The following is a 22,239-nucleotide window of genomic DNA, read 5'->3' as shown; positions in this document are numbered from 1 at the left end:
TCAAGACTTCAAGGTTTGAACATTCTTGAAAAGGAAACGAAAGTGACATTTTACCGTGACAGACAACATGACTTCATCAAATTTTACAGCTGCAGTGATGATTGCATATATTGTACTGACGTGGAAGGACTGATACAGGCATTACAAATAAAGTATAAAGTCGATGAGTGGCGTTTATTCTTGGACTCGTGAAAAGCAAGTATGAAGTGTGATCTCCTCCACAACGGTAATACGTACCCTTCCATTCCAATTGGATATTCCGTTAATTTGAAGGAGACGTATCAAAATGTGAAACTCTTTTTCGACAAAGTGAAGTATACTGAGCATCAGTGGAACATACATGGCGACTTGAAGGTGATTGATTTGGTGTTAGGGTTATAGTTGGACTATACAAAGTATTGTTGTTTTCTGTGTGAACGGGACAGTAGAGCAAGGGATCCGACACAAAGAGAATGGCCTACTCGTACATCCCTCAGCACTGGAATTAAGAATGTGAAAGAAAAACCCCTTGTTGATCCCAAGAAATTTTTTCTGCGTCCCCTTCACATTAAATTAGGCCTTATGAAGGTGTTCGTGAAAGGGTTGGAAAGGGAAGGACAATGATTTAAGTATTTCCAGGAAAAGCTCCCAAAAATATCAGATGCTAAACTAAAAGAAGGTGTATTCATTGGACCCCAGATACGCCAATTGATGAAAGATGACATATGAAGGGTAAGGGAAAAAAAGAAGGAATGTCACAAAACTGAATTTTCGAGAAAACTGCGAATTAATATTGAAAACCGCGTAAGAAGAATGGGGTTAGTTATATATTTTGCCCCTTTTAACATCTACGTATACATGGCATATACAGTCAAATAGTAGCAAGAGACACCAACAGATAGCACCCGAAAAAGCACATACATGGACATTCCTTGTTTTTTCCCCTTACCCTTTATATTCGAATCAAAACTGACTGACTTTCTGGGAAATAGCAAAAGTACGAACTATGTGCAGCTAGTGGAGTTGTTCTCAAACCTGCACACTATGGAATGCAACATGTCACTGAATGTGCATTTTCTACACAGTCACCTGTCTTTCTTTCCCGAAATCTAGGAGCTGTGTCTGATGAGCACGGTGAGAGGTTTCATCAATTCATTCAGATCCTGGAGCAACGGTACAAAGGAAAATCTGGTGTGTCAATGCTCGCAAATTTCTGCTGGAACTTGGCACGTGACACGCTACCCACATCGCACAAGAGGCAAGCTTCATAAGTGTTTCTTTTCGTTTAAGTGCCAATGTATAAATGCAGTGAATAAGAATAAGGAGAACGAGCCCAGTTGAGAGAACTGAGTGCTACACCAGCCAAGATTAATGAGTTCGAGCCCAGTTAAGAGAAGTGAGTGGCAGCCCAGCTAAGATTAATAAGCGCGAGCCTAGTTGGGAGAAGTGAGTGCTAGACCAGCCAAGATTAATGAGTCCGAGCCCAGTCGAGAGAAGTGAGTGGCAGACCAGCTAAGATTAATGAGTTCGAGCCCAGTTGAGAGAAGTGAGTGGCAGCCCAGCGAAGAAAAATGAACGCAAGCTCACATGAGAGAAGTGAGTGGCGAGAGAAGTGAGTAGCAGACTAGCTAAGATTAATGAGCGAGAGCCCAGTTGAGAGAAGTGAGTGACAGTCTAACTAACAAGTAAATCTTACGTTTGGGTGAATCGAGTTGCTGACGGAGACACATATGAGAAAGTAGTACTAAATGTGGTCAGTATTTCAGTGAAGTTGTAGGTGCGAAGCTCCAGGGGTTTAGGAGATACAGCTACCAGAACATCACATGGAAGTACAGAATAGTCTTCAAACAGTTGGAGGTAAAAGCTCTGTAAGACATCTTGTAACGACAAAAGGTGAATAACAAATATATGGGTACATGTTAGGACTAGGGGGAAGTCATATAGTAAGGGTATACCTGACGGCGGCCATCTTGAAATCCGCTATTTTGAATTAAGGTTAAAGTTTTAAAATAGGAATAGGAACATGTGATACATGATTTAAGGCGCAAATTTAATCAGAAGAACAATGGTGACATTAATTTTGATTTACGCGCAATTGGTAAAAAGTTGCAGGGAAATTAAATATTGTTGCAGCATATGTATTTGTCCTTTACCCCACCTTCTAAATTTTATGTTAATGATAATGATTAAATAAAAAGCAGGTGGATAAATATTAGGTCTATGGTAAGAGTTACCTTGATGGCGGCCATTTTCAAATCCGCCATTTTGAATCAGACAAAAGTTTTAAACTAAACGCATAACATTGACACCTTATTAATAGGAAATTTTACCATAAATCCAACGGTATAACCATTTTTGCTTTATCATTAACCAGCATTTGTTATCGCATAAGCAAGTGGCTAATGTAAGGAAAAATGAGCAAAGGACAATTGAGTCATAATTAACTTGGGCCTTTCTTCCAGAAAAGTCCTCAATTAGTACAATCAATATGTAGTTCAGAAAAGAATGCATGACTTGCACAAATGCTCTGCTCACAATCAGCACACATGACAAAGGCAATCGAGTTACACTTGACACATTTGTCGTTAAGAATTCCGTCAAAGCAGTAGTCGTAAGGAGCGATCCATTTAATTTTGTGCTGGTTAATGATAAAGCAAAAATGGTTATACCGTTGGAATTATGGTAAAATTTCCTATTAATAAGGTGTCACTGTTATGCGTTTTGTTTAAAACTTTTGTCTGATAAAAAATGGCGGATTTGAACATGGCCGCCATCAAGATAACTCTTACCATAGACCTAATATTTATCTATCTGCTTTTTATTTAATTATTATCATTAACATAAAATTTACAAGGTGGGGTAAAGGACTAATACATATGCTGCAACAATATTTAATTTCCCTGTAACTTTTTACCAATTACGCGTAAATCAAAATTAACATCACCATTGTTCTTCTGATTAAATTTGCGCCTTAAATCATATATTACATGACCCTATTTCTATTTTAAAAATTTAACCTTAATTCAAAATGGCGGATTTCAAGATGGCCGCCGTCAGGTATACCCTTACTATATGACTTCCCCCTAGTCCTAATATGTACCCATATATTTGTTATTCACCTTTTGTCGTTACAAGAGGTCTTACAGAGCTTTTACCTCCAACTGTATGAAGACTATTCTGTGATGTTCTGGTAGCTGTATCTCCTAAACCCCTGGAGCTTCGCACCTACAACTTCACTGAAATACTGAACACATTTAGTACTACTTTCTCATATATGTCTCAGTCAGCAACTCGATTCACCCAAACGTAAAGTTTACTTGTAAGATTATTGACCGCGCCCCCCAGTTGAGAGAAGTGAGTTGCAGAACACATAAGATTAATGAATGCGATCAGAGTTGAGAGAAGTGAGTGGCAGACCAGCTAAGATTAATGAGCGCGAGCCCAGTTGAGACAAGTGAGTTCCAGCTCAACTAAGATTAATGAATGCGAGCCCAGTTGAGAGAAGTGAGTGGCAGACCAGCTAAGATTAATGAGCGCAAGCGCAGTTGAGAGAAGAGAGTGGCAGACCAGCTAAGGTTAATGACCGCGAGCCCAGTTGAGAGAAGTGAGTGGCAGCCCAGTTAAGATTAATGAAATCGAGCCCAGATGAGAGAAATGAGTGCCAGACCAGCTTAAATTAATGAATTCGAGCCCAGTTCAGAGAAGTGAAAGGTAGCCCAGCTAAAATTAAGGAGCTCGAGCCCAGTTGAGAGAAGAAAGTGGCATCCCAGCTAAGATTAATGAGTGCGAGCGCAGTTGAGAGAAGTGAGTGGCAGTCCAGATAACATTAAAGAATGAGTAGTAATCGCGTTACTTTGCCTAACTTTTTGGCCCCTGGGTCCCTGCCTCAGGACCCATGGTCCCTGGCCGGGGTCAATGACCTAGGGGTACCTAGGACCACCCCCTAAAATTTGGCAGGGGTACATAGGACCACCCCCCAGGACCCATGGTCCCTGGCCCGTGTCAATGACCTAGGGGTACTTAGGACCTCCCATCTAGATTTTGGCAGGGGTACATAGGACCACCCCTTAAATTTTGGAAATTGCCAAATCTAAAAATTTGGTATGGTAGCCTAGGACCATAGTATGTACCTCTATCAGTATTGGGTGTCTATGTCGTTCCCTTTCATGAGTAAAAAATTGCCAAAAATTCAAATTTCGGGGTGTTTTTTGACCTAATTTATCCCCTTTGATGAGGTATTATTACCCTATATGGTTATATGTGCATATACAGGGATTCACTACCTTTCATAAGACATGGGTATATTGCTGCACCCCTTGAAATTTTTGGGAGGTGTACCTTGGCCCACCCCTTCAATTTTGGAAATTGCCCAATTTAAACATTTTGGTACAATAGTATGTATTACTATAAATTTGGGTGGTCCACTTCGTTCCCTTTTAGGGGTACAAAATTGCCAAATTTTTAGTACAACCACATGTTTGGTTTTTTTTTGGCTCATTTTATTCCCTTGGATGAGGTCCTATTACCTTATATAGTTATATGGGTGTATACAGGTGTTTATTTCCTATTGTAAGACATAGGTACATTTGTGCACCCCGGCAGGAGTGCCTTGGCCCACCCCTTAAATTTTGGAAATTGCCCAATTTAAACATTTGGTATAATAGTATAGAACCCTACTATAGATCACTATAAATTTCGGTGGTCTATCTCGTTCCCTTTTAGGGGTACAAAATTGCCAAAATATAAACGTAAGCATTACGTTGTACCACGTGTTTGGTTTTTGACCTAATTCATTTCCTTGGATGAGATCCTATTACCTTATATGGTTATATGGCCATGTATAGGAGTCCATTCCCTATTATGAAACATAAGTACATATGTGCACCCCCGGGAATGGTACCTTGGCCCGCCCCTTAAGTTTTAGAAATTGCCAAATGTAAACATTTGGTATCATAGTACTGGACCCTAATATATATTACTACAAAATTTGGGTGGTCCACCTCGTTCCCTTTTAGGGGGCATTTTGTTCCGCTTTAGGAGTGAACATGGATACCTTGGAATCGTCCCGAGTTTGATTCTTGGAAATGTTGAGTTTAACGTCCCCGCGAAAACGGTGAGAAATGATAGGACGAAACAGGAACTTACTTGACTGAGGATTGAAGCAGGGACCTCATACAGTAGAGACAAGCACTGAGCCATCGTACACGTGTGTTGATTACTATGCAATGGTCCCGAGTTTGATTCTTGGTGCTAGTGTTAGAAAAATTTAACGTCCCACTTGAAACGATGATGAGAAATGAGAAAACATCATAAACTTACTTGCTTGCGGATTGAAGCAGAGATCTCACACATCAGAAATAAGAGCTGAGTCACCATGGCCCATTGAGAAGTTCAGTTTGTCATGGTCCCGAGTTCGATTTTTTTTTGTGTTAGTTTAAGAAATGTTGAGTTTAACGTCCCCTTGAAACGATGATGAAAAAATGATAGGAGGAAACATGAACTTGCTTCGTTGTGGATTGAAGCGCTGAGCCGCCGTACTCCATTCAGTGCGAACAGTTTCGCGTATGAAAAGAAGACGAGCAGATTATGTTACATTACACATTTCAGTGCGAGCAGTTTATACTAGGTTTATGTTTCATATAGAAAGATAGAAGATCTGCGTTGTCATCTTTTTTACTTCGTGTGCAACTTTGACCTTGAAGAAAACCTTGTTGACTCAGTGCAAAGCATTGACGTATACACATAATCTTATTGTTTAGTTGGCTGTATTTAGAGATGAATCAGACATGTAAGGTTGCTGGTTCGAATCTAGTTGTGTTCGCTGTAACTCAGGGTCTGAGCGATACTTACCGAAATTTTTCCAGTGTTGCCAACACTATCAGAATGAATCGATTCATTTAGTCGGAGCAGTTTCGTGACGAAAACTGATTTTTGTTTTGCACACAAAAATTTTTCTGAAACAGAATTTTGTTTGTACATAAAAATTTTTCTGAAACAGAATTTTGTTTGTACATAAAAAAATTTCTGAAACAGTTTTTGTTTTGTACACACAAAAAAATTTCTGAAACAGAATTTTGTTTTCGTACACAAAAAATTTTTCTGAAAACATTTTTTTTTCGTACACAAAAATTTTCTGAATCAGTTTTTTTTTCATACACAAAAAATTTTCTGAAACAAAAATTTAGTTTGATTTTTTTTTCCGCAAAACATTTATTTATTTTACCGGTAAACTGATTCAGAAAAAGAAATTGAAATCGCAGTACAGGAAAAAGAATTTGATTTTAGGATGTGAAATAAAAACACAGAATCATGTTTTTGTACATTTATTTTTAGCATGTGAAAATGAATACAGAATTTCTTTTTTCTTCAAAGGAAGACGTGTCCGTGACGGGTGCAAATTCTGTAAAGAGAAAATAAAACATATGAATATACATGGTAATATTTATTTTGTTTCCTGTGAAAGAAGAAAAACAGATTATTAACATCGAACTAACTGATCAAGAGAGAGTGAGGTGAGAAAAGAAACGCAAATGTGACGTACCTGAATTCCTTTTTTTTTTCTCCACGGGTTTCTGCAAGGTGATGTCATCTGAGTTTTTGTCTTCGCTCGTGCATCGTTGAAGCATGTCCCGTGTTGCGTTGATTCTTTGCCCCGTCTTTGGGAGGTGATGTTGGTGGGATTAGGGAAAAATATGGCTGTTATTCTGTTCTGGCTTTTTTATACCCATAGGGCAATGTCTCGTATGTGTCTGGTATTAATCGGCGTTTTTTATAGTTGAAACTGTACTTCTTTTCTTCAGGTTTTGTGACAAGATGATGATCGTGGGTTCTGTAAATTTTGTGCGGCGTGCTAATGGAGATTTTTTCACTCGATTGATTTATGATCATTTGCTCCAGACTGTTAAAATTTAACTTTTGACTTGCAGTATAATTGAGTGTGAATCCACGAATTTTGCATACATAACTGGTTGATTTCGTGTCGGGGCTGTAGATTTCCAAGGCGTACTGTTTTGGGCCACCAGACACGAATTTTTTAATGTATGCTTTTGGTCCAATTGATTCCAGTTCATTTGACATTGAACCAAGAATTACTTCTGGTTCTATTGTGGGCTGTGATGGTCGCTGCGTGAATATTACGGAATCTGTATCGAAATATAGTACTCTTTCTTGCAGCAGTTCTAAATATTTGTAGAGTTCCAGACGAGCTTGACACGTTGTAAATGCTCCAAGGACAACATTAGCATTGTGATTTTGTACTGGAACATCATCTTCATACTGCCAATAAAGGTATAACATCGAATCGTTAACAGGTAAAATTTGATTGACTTTTATGTCTGGAGCAGTTAATTTCTGATACAGTTCTTTGGGGTCGTTAATGATGGTCGTTTGGCTGAAATTGTCTCTTATAGCGAGTCGTCCCCAGAAGGCATTCAAACAGAGCTTTGCAAGACTACGACGTGCTGAATTTGTCATTATATTTGCTGCATTCAAAGTTATGCCTTCCCGTTGTTGTACCACTTGGATATACTGCTGCTTTTCTTCTTCGGTGACGCAATTGGCAGGCCAACCAGAAGCTTCCAGCTTCGATTTCAAAAATGTGTTAATGTATTCGCTGAATAATCCGCCAGTCTTGGTTTCTGGATCATATACGGTGATGTCGTAATCCCAAATTTCGTAAATTTCAATGACTTGATACCCAAGTTCAATGGCTTTTTGAATTTCATAGGACACCCATGTTCCCGTTAGACTTCGTTCACTGTCCGAATGTGTACATTCAGAATCTTGATTTAATGCTGTGGCACAGGCAGCACAAAGTGGAAACAACAACTTCTTATTTGAGCGAAATGGCAGCACTGGATGAAACACATTTCTGCTAGGCAAAATCTTCAACTTGACCAATCCGTTGACATCTTGAATGTCGGGCATTTCTGGATCTCCCTGTAGATATATTCGTGGATGCCCTATTGGATACCGTCCACATTTATTCACATAAGGATACAGGGAAACGATATCCAAAAATTTTATTTCTTCGCCTTCATTTTCATTTGCGACGTGATACAATTTAATGGCATTAACACGGCCACCATAGAAGCTGTCTCTTGGATTTAATGGTGTCTTATTAGTATAAGGATGTGTGCTTAAAGAAGAGGCCAATGCTGGATTGGATTTTAACACTTGACGAAATTCACATTCCCACATTTCATGTACTTTATATCCCATGGATCGTAATAATCGTAGCGATAGTTCATTGTTTCTTCGGAGTTCTCATAAATGGGTTGATCACGGCCTGTAGGGACACATAGAGGACATCCATGGAATCTGCACCCTTCAAATTCATACACGTGTTCCTCTTTAGTGTCGGGATCTTGGTAGTAGCCGTCCAGATGAAAACCAGCAACATAAACTTCTTTTCCTCTCGCAGCATGTTGAATTGAATGACCCTCTTTTTCTTCCATGTAGGCAAGCCACTGCAAAGCAATCCGTGACTGATTGTTTCTGTGACGGTATCCTCGTGCAGGAAGAATGCTAATAGTATTGGGTTTTAAGAAATTTCGTCGAAATACTAAATTGCACGCACTCGCCAAAGTGATAGCCTCCAGGAAAGGATTGACGTGAGTTTCTTGTTCAAAAGTGGTCATGAAAGATATACAAGCCATTCGAAGTACGTTGACGTCCTGGACACAATAGTTTACCAATTCTTCTTGGAAAATAAACGTATCGTTCTGGTGTTCGTTGTACCATGTCATGAATTTCTCTCGTTCATCCACTTTCATTTCATCTGCACCATAATAATGGATGTCCGGTAATTTTCCCACATACGTTTGATTTGCAGCAGTATTAAAAAAGTGTGGAAAATATCCTTTGGTCGCGGGTAAATGAAATGCCTTGGATAATTTACTTAAAGCCATTGGCATGAAATTTAAGGAGTCAATAAACGATAAGTGATTCACTTTCATGCTTAAAATTTTTGCTCCGTTCAAGATCAAAGTAGGTTTCAATTCATGTTCTTCCACTAAAGATTTAAGAATAAAATGACCATCATATCCCTTACAGTTATGTGCCAAAGATACAATAAGTTTGATGTTGGGTCGTGGTTGACGTAAATACGCAAGAAAGGCATTGATCGGATCATCTTGAAAAATATGTTCTCGCTGTCCACAAACTTCACACGGATGATGTATATCTTCATCTTGAACACAGTTGTAACATACTTGTTGGGCCACAGTTGTAACACTGATGGAACTCCAGGTTTTAATTGAGTCGTATCAGGCTTCATGTAGCATTGGTGGGTAGACGTAACGTGTTTATGGCACACATTACAAAAATAATCAGTACAATCATGTTTTCTTTCCCCTGTATGGACAAACGAATAAATGCGTAGACATTTGGCACACTGTTTCACCATCTTTCATATTGGTTGGCCCTTATGATATGGTACAGTCAGATGATTTGTATAACATGTTTCACCATAAAATTCACGATTGCACTCTGGGCACTGCTTCTCCGTATTGGTCTTACTACATGGCGGTTTCTGCAAACATTTTTCACACATGGCCGAACAGTTCTTGACGTGTGCATTACGATGATCATATTTTTTGTGGCATGCAGCACAATAATACACAGTAGAGAAAACGGCCGTTAATGACGTGATGATGTCATAATGTGAATTGATGCACATTAAATTGATTGGAATTTTGTCTTCGCCACCAGGCCCTTCATACAGAATATCTTCTCCGGAAAAGCTAGTGTATACGGTAAGTTTATAATTTGTCAAGTAGCGTTGCAATTGTCGTAATTCTTCCACGGATCCCCCATGGTCTAAATTCACTGATGATCTGGACAAAAGTTCATGTACGGCTGGAATAACAACACACTTGCTCTGGTTGTGATATTGTCTGTACAGTTTCTTGTTCGTATCCTTATATTTCTTTAGGCCAATAGCAATCACAATTGCATACGCTAAACATTTCTTGTCGGTGTTTTTTACTCGTAGAATGCCTTTCTTGCGTTTTAATAATTCGTCGTTTGATAAGAGACCTCGACGCACCAATCCAAATCCACGGGGCACATCCACATGATGAAAATGGACAATGAACGGTTCGTTCATGAGAAAACTATCGTTACTTTGAAGGATGCGATCAAAGGATGCCCATAAAGTCTCCAGTGTCAAATTACTTGCATGCCGGAAAGATAAATAAAACGGTTTGTTCTTCTCATCGTGGGATAAAATCGATAATCCAACCATCGATGATTCGTCGACGTTTTCCAATAAGTAATCCAACATCTGTTGAAAGGAGGCCTGAACCCACTCCACAATATCGGTGCCACTGGTCGGAGCATTAATTTGAATTTCCAGCATTCGTCCTTCGAGATTAAAACGCCGATAATGTCTATTGATTTCTCGCAAGACAGTAAAGCCAGAAGTAGCCATATTCAAATAGGGAAAAAGGTAAGGTAAGCAAAAAAGGAATAGGCAAAGAAAACAAATATCTAAAACGAAAAGAGAAAAAAAGCACGAATTAAAATTGAATTCAGAGATCACTACATTATCAAATGACTACACGATTAATCCTAAAAGAATGATCATATCTCAAATAGTTTTACTGTTAAAATTTTTATTGTCGTCATACTGGAAATCAAACCCGGACCAACATCAACATGTAAATCACCTAAGTTTCTGTAGTGATAAAAAGAATGAATGAAATTGTTTTTCTAACTGTGCTGAAAGAATCATTGTAGTAAGCATTTTTTCCTCTGACACTGAACTTTAAAACATATGACGAACATGAAACGAAAACAAAATCTCATGCGCTTGCTTTTCTCGAGCTAAGACAAGAAAGACTCGAATTCGTTTCTCGGCGGGAGATCAGATCCCACATTAAACTGTAGGTCCACGTCTCACGTTGTAGGGAACAAATTCGTGCGTAGTTTCTTTGTTTACTTTCAGAAACTGAGCTAAATGGTTAGCGTTACGCAACTCTGGCCCGGGTTCAACACCCAGTATGCGCTCAAATTCAACATTAAGCTGTATTCCTAGCACCCCACTACTGAAGGGACGCTAAACCAAAATCAACAATTTTCTCGCGCTTACTTCTAATGTGCGGGATTCCTAATTCGATCCCCGGTCAAGTTATTCTTCCATTTGCTAAATATTTCGTGTTAAAATAAAACAATGATAACAATGTTATCCTCATGCAAAAGCACTCCATTGATGTTAAGAAAACGCAGTCGATACTTACCTCAAATTCAAGGAACGGAGTAAAGTCACGCTGTCACTAGAGGTACATCTACGTTCATTCAAGATCTTCGTGGAAGTAGGATTTGAAAATGAAATTAAGAAATTTATTTAGGTCTGAAACGGTTCAACTATAAAGTGACAACACTATCAGCCAATCAGAAACGAGGAAAATGAATCAATGACATCACGGAGAACCAATGAAAACACAGCTTTCTTCATGTATCATGAGCCGAAACGTGATGTAAGAAGCAATCTGATTGGTTGTGACATTATTCACGTTTTTTCTCCTTACGCATCAATCGTTACGACATCTAGTATCGCAATTTTGATAATGACATCATACCGTTGACTCGTTAGTTTCTTACGACATTCAAATTACCACATCTAAAATGTGATTCATTTTCTTAAACTTGATTGAAAAATGTAACACTCATCGATATGTTACGAAACTGTCTTTGACATAAATGTAAAGTTGAGCTTTAAAAGTCCGTCAGCTGAGAAAAAATGCTGATGTAGTATAAGCAGATTCTGCAATTTCACAATAACAAGCTTCTATGCGTAACAACGAGCAGAAATATGTAGTAATGTAACATAATCTGTTCATGTTCTTTTTTCATACGCAAAAATTGCTTGCACTGAAGTTGGCATGGTGCCTCAGCGTTTTTTTTTGATGTGTGAGGTCTCTGCTTCAATCCGCAAGCAAGTAAGTTTATGATGTTTTCTCATTTCTCATCATCGTTTCAAGGGAACGTTAACATTTCCTGAAACTAACACCTAGAATCAAACTCGGGACCATTGCATAGTAATCAACACACGTGTACGATGGCTCAGTGCTTGTCTCTACTGTATGAGGTCCCTGCTTCAATCCTCAGTCAAGTAAGTTCCTGTTTCGTCCTATCATTTCTCACCGTTTTCGCGGGGACGTTAAACTCAACATTTCCAAGAATCAAACTCGGGACGATTCCAAGGTATCCATGTTCACTCCTAAAGCGGAACAAAATGCCCCCTAAAAGGGAACGAGGTGGACCACCCAAATTTTGTAGTAATATATATTAGGGTCCAGTACTATGATACCAAATGTTTACATTTGGCAATTTCTAAAACTTAAGGGGCGGGCCAAGGTACCATTCCCGGGGGTGCACATATGTACTTATGTTTCATAATAGGGAATGGACTCCTATACATGGCCATATAACCATATAAGGTAATAGGATCTCATCCAAGGAAATGAATTAGGTCAAAAACCAAACACGTGGTACAACGTAATGCTTACGTTTATATTTTGGCAATTTTGTACCCCTAAAAGGGAACGAGATAGACCACCGAAATTTATAGTGATCTATATTAGGGTTCTATACTATTATACCAAATGTTTAAATTGGGCAATTTCCAAAATTTAAGGGGTGGGCCAAGGCACTCCTGCCGGGGTGCACAAATGTACCTATGTCTTACAATAGGAAATAAACACCTGTATACACCCATATAACTATATAAGGTAATAGGACCTCATCCAAGGGAATAAAATGAGCCAAAAAAAAACCAAACATGTGGTTGTACTAAAAATTTGGCAATTTTGTACCCCTAAAAGGGAACGAAGTGGACCACCCAAATTTATAGTAATACATACTATTGTACCAAAATGTTTAAATTGGGCAATTTCCAAAATTGAAGGGGTGGGCCAAGGTACACCTCCCAAAAATTTCAAGGGGTGCAGCAATATACCCATGTCTTATGAAAGGTAATGAATCCCTGTATATGCACATATAACCATATAGGGTAATAATACCTCATCAAAGGGGATAAATTAGGTCAAAAAACACCCCGAAATTTGAATTTTTGGCAATTTTTTACTCATGAAAGGGAACGACATAGACACCCAATACTGATAGAGGTACATACTATGGTCCTAGGCTACCATACCAAATTTTTAGATTTGGCAATTTCCAAAATTTAAGGGGTGGTCCTATGTACCCCTGCCAAAATCTAGATGGGAGGTCCTAAGTACCCCTAGGTCATTGACAAGGGCCAGGGACCATGGGTCCTGGGGGGGTGGTCCTATGTACCCCTGCCACATTTTAGGGGGTGGTCCTAGGTACCCCTAGGTCATTGACCCCGGCCAGGGACCATGGGTCCTGAGGCAGGGACCCAGGGGCCAAAAAGTTAGGCAAAGTAACGCGATTACTACTGAATGCGAACCCAGTTTAGAGAAATAGTACCAGACCAGCTAAAATTAATGAATGCGAGCCCTGTTGAGGGAAGTGGTGGCAGTCCAGCTAAGATTAATTAGCGCAAGTCCAGTTGAGGGAAGTGGGTCTCAGCCAAACTCAGAATCATGAACGTTAGCCCAGTTGAGAGAAGTGAGTCCCATCCAATCCAAACTAAGATTAATGACCACGAAGGCAATTGAGAGAAGTGAGTGGCAGCCCAGTTGGGATTAATGATATCGAGCCCAGATTAGAGAAATGAGCGCCATACCAGCTTAAATTAATGAATTCGAGCCCAGTTCAGAGAAGTGAAAGGTAGTCAAGCTAAAATTAAGGAGCTCGAGCCCAGTTGAGAGAAGAAAGTGACAGACCAGCAAAGATTAATGACCGCAAGCGCAGTTGAGAGAACAAAGTGGCAGACCAGCTAAGACTAACGACCACGAGCCCAGTTGAGAGAAGTGAGTGGCAGCCCAGTTAAGATTAATGATATCGAGTTCAGATTAGAGAAATGAGTGCCATACCAGCTTAAATTAATGAATGCGAGCCCAGTTCAGAGAAGTGAGTGGTAGCCCAGCTAAAATTAAGGAGCCCGAGCCCAGTTGAGAGAAGAAAGTGGCAGCCCAGCTAAGATTAATGAGTGCGAGCCCAGTTCAGAGAAGTGAGTGGCAGTCCAGATAACATTAATGAATGCGAGCCTAGTTGAGAGAAATGAGTTACAGACCAGCTAAAATTAATGAATGCGAGCCCTGTTGGGAGAAGGGGTGGCAGCCAAGCTAAGACTAATTAGCGCAAGTCCAGTTGAGAGAAGTAAGTGCCCGCCCGACTAAGATTAATGACCGCGAGACCAGTTGAGAGAAGTGAGTCTCAGCCAAATTCAGATTGATGAGCGCGAGCCCAGTTGAGAGAAGTGAGTCCCATACAAACTAAGATCAATGACCATGAGGGCAGTTGAGAGAAGTGAGTGGCAGCCCAGATAAATTTAATGAATTTGAGCTCAGATGAGAGAAGTGAGTGGTAGCCCAGCTAAGATTAATGAATGCGAGCCCAGTTGAGAGAAGTGAGTGGCAGCCCAGCTAAGATTAATGAGCGCGAGCCGAGTTGTGAGAAGTGAGTGGCAGTCCAGCTAAGATTAATGAGCACGAGCCCAGTTGAGAGAAGTGAGTGGCCGCCCAGCTAAGAATATTGAGCGCGAGCCAGGTTGAGAGAAATGAGTGGCAGCCAAGCTAAGATTAATGAATGCGAGGCGAGTTGAGAGAAGTGAGTGGTAGCCCCACTAAGATTAACGAGTGCGAGCCCAGTGGAGAGAAGAGAGTAGCAGCTCAGCTAAGATTAATGCCCACGAGCCCCACTTGAGGGAAATGAGTGTCAGACCAGCTAAAATTAATGAATGTGGGGCCAATTGAGAGAACTGAGCGGCAGCCCAGCTAAGATTAATGAATACGAGCTCAGTTGAGAGAACTGAGTACAAGCCCAGCTAAGATTAATGATCTCGAGTAGAGTTGAGAGACGTGAGTGTCAGCCAGCTAAGATTAACGAGAGCGAGCCCATTTGAGAGAAGCGAGTGACAGAGTGGCTAAGATAAATGAGCGCGAGCCCACTTGAGAAAAGAGAGTGCCAGCCCAACTAAGATTAATGACCGGGAGACCAGGTGAGAGAAGCGAGTCTCAGCCAAACTCAGATTGTTGAGCGCGATCCCAGTTGAGAGAAGCGAGTCCCATACAAACTAAGATTAATGACCGCGATGGAAGTTGAGAGAAGTGAGTGGCAGCCCAGCTAAGTTTAATGAATTCGAGCTCAGATGAGAGAAGTGAGTGGCAGTCCAGCTAAGATTAATGAGCGCGAGCCCAGTTCTGAGAAGTGAGTGGCAGTCCAGTTAAGATTAATGAGCGCGAGCCCAGTTGAGAGAAGTGAGTGGCAGACCAGCTACGAATAATGAGCGCGAGCGAGGTTGAGAGAAATGAGTGGCAGCCCAGCTAAGATTAATGAATGCAAGGCGAGTTGAGAGAAATGAGTGGTAGCCCAACTAAGATTAACGAGTGCGAGCCCAAGGCGATGAAACATGGGTTTGTGGGTATGACCCAAAAACAAAGGCCCAATCTTCTCAGTGGAAAAGCCCAAATTCACTACGACTGAAGAAAGCGCGACAAAGTCGGTCGAATGTGAAGAGAAATTTTTTATTCTACGAGTATCGTGCATCATGAATTTGTCCCTAGGGGCAGACAGTCAACCTTGAAAGTGTCCTTCAGCGTTTGCGGGAAAATTTGCGGAGGAAAATGCCTGTCCCTGGAAAGACAAGAATTGTGTCCTCCGCCACGACAACGCACCGGCCAGAAATTTTTGGCAAAATTCAACATTCCTTTGCTTCCGCAACCCCCTATTCCTCTGATTTGGCTCCTACCAATTTCTACCAGTTTCCTAAATTAAAATTGTCGCCGATACGGGTCAGATTTTACTCAATTGAAGACATCCAGGCAAATACGAAGAGAGTTCTTTACACTCTTACAAAAGATAATTTTCAGTAATGCCTCCAGAAATCTGTGTGTTGATGCAGCACGCAATTGCCTTTAAGTGCTGCCATTTTAAAATTTCTAGCAAAGTCCTAAAACTTTCCAATCAGACGACGAATACTTTTTTGAGTTCCCTCGTAGCTAAACGGTTGACGTGAGCGCCTTTGGATTCATGTTCGATTTGGGTTCGATTCCTGGTTAGAGCTCATATGGTTCGGATTCCACGTTAAACTGTAGGTCCACGTCTCATATGGTCTCACTGCTGAACGGAACGCTACACTCAAAATCAAATCAAATCAGATATTTACTGTTTCAGATTATGTAATCCTATTTTAATGGAGATAATTTCAAAATAAAAGCGGTAATTTTGTGATGTTTTTTGTTATTTGTTGTTTCTTGGTACATTTATTTTCTTTCCTTTTTCCTTATTGTAACTTTTACTTATTTTTGCTTCATTTTTACCTATGTATTTTTTCACTTTATGAAATAATCTATACACTTGCTATACTATATGCAAGCGTATTAGGGGGGCGCGGTGGCTCAGTGGTAGAGCGTTCACCTCCGGTGCTTGGTGTCCCTGGTTCGAACCCAGCTCGCGTCGTGTGGACTTTGTGGTGGACAAACACCGTGCTCGTGGGTCTTCTCGGGGTTCTCCCGTTTCCTCCCACTTTCTTCATTCCACCATTTCATTCATTTCTCATCACCACCGTCTCCTTTAGCCTAAGCGGTATAATCGTGGGACGTTAAACTTAAAAATTTCATTTTTTATATGCAAGCGTATTGTAATTGGATCATAAGTTCTGTAATTGCTAATAAATAAATATGATAAAATTACTAAGGAGTGGATAGGAGAATGATGATAGTGTAATCTAGAGAATCGTTTTAAGCAGTGATGCCAGCTTGAAACGTTATAAAATCCCATGTTGAGAGACAGAAATTCCGTTTGTTCTTGAATATCCCACGCTGTACAAACTTTTCAAAATTTATAAAATATGAAAAGTGAAATTACCATATGTCAGTCACCCTCTTTAATGTGAGATTGAAATCAAATCTGCGTTAAACAAATAGTTTATGAATAAGTAATTAAAGGAGAGAATTGCAAATGTTGACAATAAGTGCATTTCGTTGTTAGAACTTGCGTTATTTCCATCACGCTTTTCTGTCGTAATCTTCGATAGAACATAAAGAAACTAGACAAAACAAGCATCATTATCCAATAATTTTGTGTGGAAAGTTTTGGAATTTGATTGTTTCTCGTTTCGATTTTTTTAACAGAGTTGTTAACAAGTTTCTTGCCACTTATTTTTGTTTTTCAAGTGACTGCATGTATCACTTGCATACTATAGTCTTTCTGTTTCAAGTGTGTCCTTGCTGAAGTTGCTGTCGCTGTGTGTTTTTCCGTACCTCCCTCGAAAGAGGAGGGACACGTTGCTTTGGCTGTGATCCATCAATAGTTGAATGTAGACAGGGTTCCCGCATTGACAGGCTTCGCTGTGTACTGTCTTGTTAGCTATTCTAAGTATACTACGATCTTCACTCGCCAAGACCAGATGACTGAATGGCAAATGGGCAACACAGCCAAGTTTATTCACTTATTTCCCGAAAGCAAAGGAAAGGTTTCCTCCGGAAGAGGGCTTCGGGGCTGGGGCCGAAGAATGTTTCGCATATTTTTCGAGGTCACACTTGAAATAGGAAGGCTCTAGCATGCATGTTACAGTAAAAAAAAAAAAAAAAACACACTAATTTAACGTTTATTGAGAACTTATTAATCTACTTCTTGCCCACGGAGCATTTTCTTGGCGTGAATGAAGTAAATTTATAGAAAATCCCATATTTGCTACCAATTTCTGCGAAAATTCCCTTTGACCCTATTCGAGAAATGATCTAAAATAGCCCTCAAAATGGGATTTTCCCACGAGTTGGCATCACTGCTTGTAAGCGTCGTATAACGGACACTTGAAGTTAACCTTCAGTTTGGCGCTTATTCCCCCTTTCCCCCTCAGCTATAGCGTTTTCTAACTGAAGACGTCGACAGGTTGCAATATGTTAATTTTTTAAATCTTTTTTTATAGATAAATGAGTATTGATTTCGATAACTATTTACGACGCAAAGGTAATTCTAATTATTAATTATTAATTTAGATTGTACTTTTCACCTGAATTTAAAGATATGTACACTTTCTGTGTAAAAAAAAAAACTGTTTAACAGCAAAGGAAACGGACGCAGACGACGCTGAGCGACGCTAGACGTCGCTGTTCCATGTACCATTACCACGCCCCTCTTCTTGCGGCATCCATCTTGGCGTTTAAGGATCAAGGTGACGGGCTGGAAGTTCTGTCAAAGAAATTTCAGGTATTTTTTAAAAATTCTAAATAATAATTTGCTAATCTGCAATCAACAGCGTCGCCTTAACTCGAGTTGTATATATTTCACGTTGCATAACCAATATTTGTTATACATTTTGGTGCGAAGCATGCTGAAGGGTCTGTTAGTGCATAATGAGAGAACCGCGCCATTTTGCAACAACTTTACTGGTTATAAAAACATTTTCGGTGTCATAGCAAAGAAACAAGCCATGTTTTAAGCTTATCCTGTAATTTTCCTACAAGGTTTGCTTTACTTTCACGCATACAGTGTAAAATAAGTAACAGTAATTTTGCTTTGTGTAGGTGTTCAAGTTCTTTCTTTCATGAAACCATTGTGTAAGTGTATTTCATTAAGTAACTATCATTAGCTACCACTAAAATTTAAGAAAATCATTTCTTTACAATAGTTTAGGAAATCTTGCAACAGACTGCGGGACATGTAAAGAAAAATGTTGATTCTTTGAAAGTAAAGTGCAAAAATAAGCTCATCTTTTCCACGTGGCGCCACAGCCATGTTTGCCATCTAAAATTGCATTCCTGAACGTTTACGCAATTGACAGTAAACGCTTTCCACACGAAAACAAGAATTACTCACACGGTATAATACTAAAATTGTATCTGAAAATGAAATATCAAGGAGTAAATTCACCTGAATTAAAAATAATAATAAAAAATGAATCTTGATGTGATGCCATGAGGAATAGTAATTCCCTTCGATTCAAATTTTGATGTCTCGAAAAATCGGAATTCATTTAAAATACATCCCATTTCTTAAACTAATTCAGTGTAGTTATGGTACATTATATACCCGTACAATCCTTTATTTTTGCACATAACAATATAAATAGTTTCAAATTGTGGTAGGTTTTGCGTTTCCGGAGGAGCATAATGAAGCTGGCAATTTCAGATATAATCATACCAATAACATATGTTATAAAGAATGCAAAAGAATACTGTATATGCTATGATTAAGGAGAAGTTATACAAGGATAAGTTATTTACTCCTTTGTTCTCCTTTTTGTACGGGATTAACAAAATCCTTATCTGGTATGTGAGGCACCAAGGGGAGTCAATTTTACCTGAGCTTGTTTCAAGTTATCGTATACTTTATCTGTTGATTTTAAGTTAATATTTTAAAGCTAAACTAATAACAGAAACTTTTGAAGTACTTTTACATTTACCGTAAACAGGCCGGCTCTACGATACGTGTAACACGTTCATTTGCACTGAGCGGCAAGTTTCAGGAGGCGGGAAAACCTCTCGTATCTATATTATTTAAAATAAATATTTCCTGCTGAAAACATGCTTCATGATGATGGTAGTTAAATTTAACAGGCTGACATTCTATTTGAATACAACATTCATAAATCATGTTTAGGTCGCATTAGTTTAAGGTCACATGAACATTGCTAAAGCAAATGGTCAAATAAATCCCAGCATGAATTTCTTGATTGTTGTTAAATAAAAGAACTCAACTCTCCAACAGTAACGAACACCTGTTCCATTTAGTTATTATAGTTTTGATATGAAAACTAGTCTTGTCTTTGTCACAAACAAGTTCCATATCATTGAAGATGGAAACAAGTTTAAAAAAAAACTTTTTAACAGATGTGGAAGAAAAATTAAGAAATAAAGATAAAAGAACTAGTTGCTCTCAAATTGCAAACTGATACATTGAGACTGAAGATCGATATTGAATTCTTTGAAAAGGATTGCTGTCTTTTCTCTGCAGATATGTTTACTCCACCTTTCACTATCATAATTAATTATTATTTAAAGAAAAAGCAAACCCAACGAAACTGTACTTGTAGTGTATAGGCCTTTCTGAGTGCGAGCGCACTTTCCATCTCCTTCGTTGTTCATGATGGTGTAGCATACTTAAAATCGTAGCTTTCAAGATTTGTTCTTTCTGGGGAAAGGGGGCGGCAAATAATGCCATTGCACGGGGCGATAAATTGCCTAGGGCCGACCCTGATCGTAAATGGTTACATATAAGACATTGCTTACATTATTAAGGCATGGGCATGTATTATCTTACAATCTGAACGTCGCTTTTATCTTGGCGGAGTAAGTATGTATTTACGTCCACTTTTAGGATAAAATTTTATAATTCTCTTTTAAGCTTGGGTATTCAAACAAGAGACAGAAATCACACTTTAAAAAATGTAGGTGTTGGAATGAAAGAAATTTTGACGAAAACAAAAATGTATTACGTCTAGAATGCGGGGGAGGTGAAAACTCCCACAGTCAATTAATATTTTTTTTTTAATAAAAATAAAACATATAATATGAAACGAACAAAAGTGAACACTACATTCAAATGGACAACGTAAAAAATCAAGAGCGCTTAGAAAACATTTTATCGTTTAAAAACTTGAAAATTTGAATGGACAGGCAAACCCCCCACCCTCCGCAATGGTATTTCTAGGGTTGATTCTGTTTAAAGTGAAAAACCGCGTATCTTCACTTTTTATGGAATTTTAGATTTTGTTTGCATTCAATTTTCCACGTCTGAATCTACATGTGTGCAGAAGTTCGTAAACAAAAACCCAACAAAAAACGTAAAAAAAAAAAATCACTTTTGAAACCTCGTATCGTATATAAGTTGCGTTTAAAACCAGAACGGTTTTATTTCTCTCCTGAAAAGTTTAGTTTTGATGAGTTACGAGCTTCTGCACTTTCACTGTCGATATTTCTATATATTTTAGTTGTGAAATCTAACTAACTAATTAACTAACTAACTCTATGGCCTATGGAACCCGGAGGTTCAGTGCCGCGTTCACAAAAGCTCTCCACTGACTTCTATCCTTAGCCAATTGGATCCAGTTTCTACTTTGTATTCCTATCTCTGCGAGATCCATCTTAATATTGTCCTCCCATCTGCGCCTAGGTCTTCCTAATGGTCGTTTTCAGATTGGTCTTCCAGTCAAGACTTTGAAAGCGTTCCTACTTTCTTCCATTCTTGCTACATGACCTGCCCACCTCAGCCTCCTAGACTTGACGACCCTAACAATGTTCGGTAAACCGTATAAATTATGTAGTTCCTCGTTATGAAGTTTCCGCCATTCCCCATTCCCGTTCCTCTTGGGTCCGTTGTGAAATCTGTACAACCTAATTTACACTGTATTTCTGTTACTTTTAAAATATGAATTGAGTTGATTTTGAGTTTAATATCCCTTTCAGCAGTAAGGCTATATGAGATGGGAATTACTGATTAACATGGAATCCGAACCACATGAACTCCCGCTGGGAATCGAACGGGGGTATCGCACGCCAAAGGCGCGTACGCTAATCACTTAGCCAATAGGATGTTCCACTTTTAAAATATGTTGAAAGAGAAAGGTTACCTAATAATTTGTTTTAATTCAGTATAATTAATGAATGACCACAAGATTTAAAAATAAAGTTTTCACTTTAGTTCTAAGCTTACCGGACTATAATCAAGCAGATACTCTAATATTTTGGTTAGTTGACTTGGAGTTCGTCCATTTTGATTTGATTTTGTTGAGTTAACGTTCCAATCAGCAACGAGACTTATGTGATACGTGGGCCTACAGCTAAACATGGGATCCGAATCACGTGAAGACCTACAGGAATCGAAACCAGATCTCCCACGGCAGAGACGCGCGCGCTAATCTCTTAGCCACAAAACAGTTCTCGTCCATTTCGAGCACTCATGCTGTATGACGTGAACTCAAACGTACACTGTGAGACATAAGGATATAAACCGCATTAGTTCACACTGGATATTGAGATCGGGTCTTCAGCTCATTAACCATATAGACATAAGAGAACACGGGCGCAGACACGAGGGTGGGTACACCGGATCCGGACCCCACAAAAAGTACTTCGTTAATTTAATACATTTATACCCTTCCTCAATAATATAATATTTTACTTGTTTAGCAGAAAAAATCTTCATGTAGCATAAAGAATTGATCCT

The 22,239-nt window shown here is 39.2% G+C and overlaps 1 protein-coding gene across 1 annotated transcript in view; it reads left to right on the top strand.

Annotated features, from left to right (window-relative positions):
- LOC145673941 (uncharacterized) overlaps positions 1–22,239 on the top strand; it is a 43,169-nt gene that overhangs the window by 1,469 nt on the left and 19,461 nt on the right. Inside the window, exon 2 of the mRNA XM_081743756.1 lies at positions 18,139–18,282. Within this exon, the coding sequence (XP_081599882.1) occupies positions 18,139–18,282 (144 nt within the window). The remainder of the gene's footprint in view (positions 1–18,138; positions 18,283–22,239) is intronic.

The sequence above is a fragment of the Thermobia domestica genome, chromosome 17 (genome assembly GCF_964235325.1).
Source record: "Thermobia domestica chromosome 17, izTheDome1.hap1.1, whole genome shotgun sequence".
NCBI classification, from domain to species: Eukaryota; Metazoa; Arthropoda; class Insecta; order Zygentoma; family Lepismatidae; genus Thermobia; species Thermobia domestica.
This window is presented reverse-complemented; position numbering and strand designations above follow the sequence as displayed.